This window comes from Silurus aristotelis (genome assembly GCF_946808225.1).
Source record: "Silurus aristotelis genome assembly, chromosome: 19".
In the NCBI taxonomy this organism is placed as follows: Eukaryota; Metazoa; Chordata; class Actinopteri; order Siluriformes; family Siluridae; genus Silurus; species Silurus aristotelis.
The window spans coordinates 6,492,111-6,497,118 of record NC_139592.1 but is presented as its reverse complement, the minus strand read 5'-3'; the positions used below and the strand labels follow the sequence as shown (position 1 = coordinate 6,497,118).

The 5,008-nt window shown below is 39.6% G+C and overlaps 1 protein-coding gene across 1 annotated transcript; it reads left to right on the top strand.

Annotated features, from left to right (window-relative positions):
• The first annotated feature begins 1,314 nt into the window (after positions 1-1,314).
• Positions 1,315-4,551, top strand: mipa (major intrinsic protein of lens fiber a). Its single transcript, XM_083569944.1, has 4 exons — positions 1,315-2,357; positions 2,710-2,874; positions 2,970-3,050; positions 3,945-4,551. The coding sequence occupies exons 1-4, from the start codon at positions 1,998-2,000 to the stop codon at positions 4,128-4,130; spliced, it is 792 nt and encodes a 263-aa protein (XP_083426070.1). The 5' UTR covers positions 1,315-1,997; the 3' UTR covers positions 4,131-4,551.
• The last annotated feature ends 457 nt before the right edge of the window (positions 4,552-5,008 follow it).

Genomic DNA, 5,008 nt, shown 5'->3' with positions numbered 1-5,008 from the left:
CACTCAGCCACAACACTGTTAGGCACTGGAATGCTTTGTGAAGAGAAATTGCACAATGAGAGAGAGTAAGAGGCAAAAACATTAGTGTCACTGGACTTAATCTTTCGGAAAAGTTTAAGGAAACTATATCTGTTCTTTTTGACAGCAACATAATTTCATCAATTAATTCTGGAGAAGGTCAGGTGAATTTTTACACTTATTTCTCTGATTTACAGTACAGACCAAAAGTTTGGACACACCTTCTCATTCAAAGAGTTTTCTTTATTTTCATGGCTATGAAAATTGTAGAGTCACACTGAAGGCATCAAGGGCTATTTGACCAAGAAGGAGAGTGATGGGGTGCTGCGCCAGATGACCTGGCCTCCATAGTCACCGGACCTGAACCCAATCGAGATGGTTTAGGGGTGAGCTGGACAGCAGAGTGAAGGCAAAAGGGCCAACAAGTGCCAAGCATCTCTCGGGGAACTACTTCAAGACTGTTGAAAGACTATTTCAGGTGACTACCTCTTGAAGCTCATCAAGAGAATGCCAAGAGTGCAAAAGGTGGCTACTTTGAAGAACCTAGAATATGACATTTTTCAGTTTTTTCACACTTTTTTGTTATGTATATAATTCCATATATAATTTCACATGTGTTCATAGTTTTGATGCCTTCAGTGTGAATCTACAATTTACATAGTCATGAAAATAAGGAAAACTCTTTGAATGAGAAGGTGTGTCCAAACTTTTGGTCTGTACTGTATATGCTCTCTAACCTAGGCAACACAAATCAGAGAAGGAACCTGCCAGCACGTTGCTAACCCTGTGATTAAAAGGTAAATGGATGAGGACAGCAGTATTCTTTCAGCGCTGTCCTGGTCATGATAGAGGCTCAGCTCAACCCATCCTGCTCTCACTGTTTCTCTACAAACATGGATTTTCCAGAGCTTTATTGCAAAGCAGCATTCAGCACACACAATGTAAAACTCTGCCTAATCAATTCTACTTCAAACAAACAGTCTTGATCAAGCAAGATGTGTGGCAAACTAAACTAAAAATCAGTGCATATTTACTTTACCAACTATTAAAGTATTTGGTATATTATTTGCATTTGTACAACTTAATAAAATAAGTATAAGTTTACTGATTACTGAGTTCAATCTTACCTTCGTTCTTCTTAAATATGTAAATCTAGAACTTATTTAGAGAAGAACTAAGCAGGAGGAGCAAAATGAAATTAAATCTTAATTTTTTTAAATATTAAAAGCTTTCAATAAATATTAATTTAATATTTAATTAAAAACTATCTTCACAGTTTTTTTTTTTTTTTTTTTTTTTAGGCTAGGCCTAGTCCTGAATATGATAGCATCATAGTTTTAGAGAAAGGTTACCCGCTAGAAATGGTGTAGAAGTTAAACCAAGAGAAATTTTGGTTTCAAGGGAATTACCTGATCCAAAACAGGGCTAAGCTATAGACCGCAGTGTGAAATTGTAAGAAAGAAGACAGATGTAAAACTTAAGTGAAAGTAAATTGGTACTATTACACCTGACCATGAAAATATGGGTGTGAAAAGAGTTAAGTATTTCTGTTTTGCCTCATATTGTTCACACTTCCCTCCCATGGGCCTGCAGGGGTTGCTGGCGTCACTCTGGCCCAATGGGCATTATAAATACCCCCTGCACCACTGGCCCTAACACCAGGACTGAATGTCTGCAGGACATGCTAAACCCTTGTCTGTTTACCTTTATTTACCCTACCCTGCATTCAGACAGATGCAGCGACCAACAGCTGCCAGTCCCAGGCACAAATTTTTTATGACAAAAATAGATGATTTCATGCTAACCTGAGGTATTGGTGCTTTAAAAGTTACCAACTGTTAGATTTTGTATCTTTCCACGTAAATAGATCAGGCTCCTGCAGGTAAATTTAGACTCGATATTTCTTGTTTTACTAAGAGACACACATTATCATCACTTTTACACTCCTCCAGTGTTTTAACTTCGCCTCTACTGCAGCCATGTGGGAGTTCCGGTCAATGTCTTTTTGGCGGGCCGTTTTTGCCGAGTTCTACGGCACTATGTTCTTTGTCTTCTTTGGCCTTGGCGCTGCATTGCGCTGGACCAGTGGCACTTACAACGTGCTCCACGTGTCCTTCTGCTTTGGGCTGGCTGCTGCAACATTCATCCAGTCCATCGGTCACATCAGTGGTGGCCATATCAACCCGGCCGTCACCTTCGCCTACGTGGTCAGCTCTCAGATATCCCTGTTCCGGGCTTTCTTCTACATCTGTGCGCAATGCTTGGGGGCGCTGGCAGGTGCTGCTGTGCTGTACGGGGTGACACCAGGCAAGATGAGGGGCAACTTGGCTCTCAACACAGTAAGTACTCTGAGCACAACTTCAGTTTTCACATTTTATCTTCAAAAAAGTATGCGGTGTATCCACATCGTGTACAAAGTCCATTTTGGACAAATTTCGAGGCAATTCTTGAGTTTATTCTAAAAGTGTTATTGAACCCAGTCAATAACTGAATGTGTAGTTAACTAGTCAACTGAACCATGCATTTATATTTACATGTACAGTAAACATGATATATGACCATAAAGAACACAGGCCACGATTGTTGTGGGTGTGGTTGAACTGATATTACTGCAAACTCAAAAGAGTTTAATTAGTACACCAGAAACTCTGATGCTGACTCTGCTCTGTTTGTATGACTACCTGTGACTAGCTGCAACCTGGAGTTAGCCTCGGCATGGCCACTACCATAGAGGTATTCCTGACTATGCAGCTGGTGGTGTGCGTCTTTGCTGTAACCGATGATCGGCGAAATGGCCGCCTGGGATCTGCTGCTATGGCCATCGGATTCTCCGTGCTCATGGGCCATCTGCTTGGTGTAAGAGTGCAGCACGGATAGACTCTCCCAGTTTTAATATACTAAAGTACTTCTGTTAGAGATTCTTGTTTTTTGTACCTGTTGTAACCTTTCAGATGTACTACACCGGTGCTGGAATGAACCCTGCCAGATCCTTTGCACCAGCTGTGCTTTTCAGGAACTTTATCAACCACTGGGTGAGTGTGCATTTAGTGGAATATTTTATTCAAACTGACGGACATAAGTAAAGATAATCTTGAGCATTGAACTAAGCATAATACCCAAAAATTTGCTCACTTGGATTTAAACTTAAAAAATTACTAAATTGTCACTAGCACAGAGCAGAAAGGTTCATAATTTCTTGAGACTCCTGGTGCCTGGTGTCATACCCCTAATCTAAGCACTTTTATACCTATCAACATGTATTTTGAGTTAGAACAAGTGCAAACAGAGTCCATTGTGTTTGGAGATCACTGTGACCCAAACACTCAAACTCTTGGAGGTAGTTTTGGAAGTGTAAGCAAGTAAAATTTGTAGTATGAACACAAAAGTGTCCTGATGTACCCTAGACAAAAATAGGCTCAACTAATCAAATGTGTCATTAGTCACTGCAAGAGCTAAGCGGTAGAGTTCCCTTGTTGCTATGCTATGATTAAGGCAGTGCTATAACAGAATCAACAAAAGCCATTTGTAGATTCTTTTGTCATCTCATTACCTGTTCATTGAAGCAAATATCTTACAACTGAACCATTTGAAACTGCTCATACTGGTACTGGTAGGATTCGCATGAACATTATGGCCTAAAAAACAAATGCAGTGGAAGACACCCTTCCTCCAAGAATAGGATTTAAGATCCCATTTATACATTATGTGTTGACCAATAGGGAGAAGGTTAAAAGCTGCCCAAGTCAGACTAATTTCTGGGCCAAAAAAGCAGAAAAATATCCATTGTATACATACACAATATCTGTAATGTAAATGTGAAATATGACAGGACTTAAAACACTACATTACAATTGTAATTTTTTAGCTTCAATTAAAAATTTGCTGAACAAATCCTAACCATTTATTTATGAAACATTTACCGACAGGTGTACTGGGTCGGCCCTTTCATTGGCGGTGCAATGGGTGCTCTGCTCTATGACTTCCTGCTGTTCCCGCGCATGCGTGGCTTCTCCGAAAGAATCGCAGTGCTTAAAGGCGGTCAACCGGCCGACACCGAGGACCAGCAGGACACACGGGGCGAGCCAATAGAGCTCAAAACGCAAGCTCTATAAACAAGGAGTCAGGAAAAGTTCTCACCCTCATCACCTCACCGAATGCATACAACCCACTGTGCCCACATTTCTACCCATCTCCTCCTCACTCTACTTCCAGAGCCTGCACATTTTGAACACAGATCACACACCACCTTTACTCCTTTAGCCCATGGCTTTAGTAAAAGACTTTGATACGTAAGGCGACGCTCTGTGGCTAAATCTGCTCAGGACAGAGGCGTCTCTCTGAGTAGTACTAGGAGTGCGCTTTCGGCTTTCACAGTGTTCACCACTGTTTTAGCAACCTTTTGCTTTTTTGTTTTGTTTTTAATCTCGTAGTATCTTATACAATTTAAAGGTAACACCAAGGCAACTGAGACATACTTCCAGTTGTGTGCGTGTGCGTTTCATTGAATTTTTATTTAGCCTTTTTATTCCACATTACACTACATATATATATATATATATATATATATATATATATATATATATATATATATATATATATATATATATATATATATATATATATATATATATATATATATATATTTATTATATTAGTTCAGGCTCCTCTCAATCATTCAATCACACATATTTGGCATCTTATAAAGCAATAAGTCTTGAGAGGGTGTGAGTTGCAGTGATTTTTGTCATGATCAAGTGATGATGAAATCACTGTAAAGGAAACCACGGAGTAGCTTCTTGCTTTTATATAAAAAAATAGCGAGACAAACAATATGATCACATTGAAAAAACTAAAATAAATTACTCCATCTTTTTTTTAACTGCTGCTCATGCTGGACACAGGAAACCTTCGCACATGCAGAGGAAAGCTCTTTCTGCCCTTTGTTCTTGAACATGATCACAGATGCCCGGTGCTTAGTGTCACTCTGATT

Bases quoted from the DNA above. Each gene is read 5' to 3' on its own strand.
- mipa (XM_083569944.1), top strand. From the start codon at position 1,998: ATGTGGGAGTTCCGGTCAATGTCTTTTTGGCGGGCCGTTTTTGCCGAG. The intron at 2,358-2,709 runs GTAAGTACTCTG...ACCTGTGACTAG, and splicing joins GCAACTTGGCTCTCAACACA to CTGCAACCTGGAGTTAGCCT. The intron at 3,051-3,944 runs GTGAGTGTGCAT...ATTTACCGACAG, and splicing joins GGAACTTTATCAACCACTGG to GTGTACTGGGTCGGCCCTTT.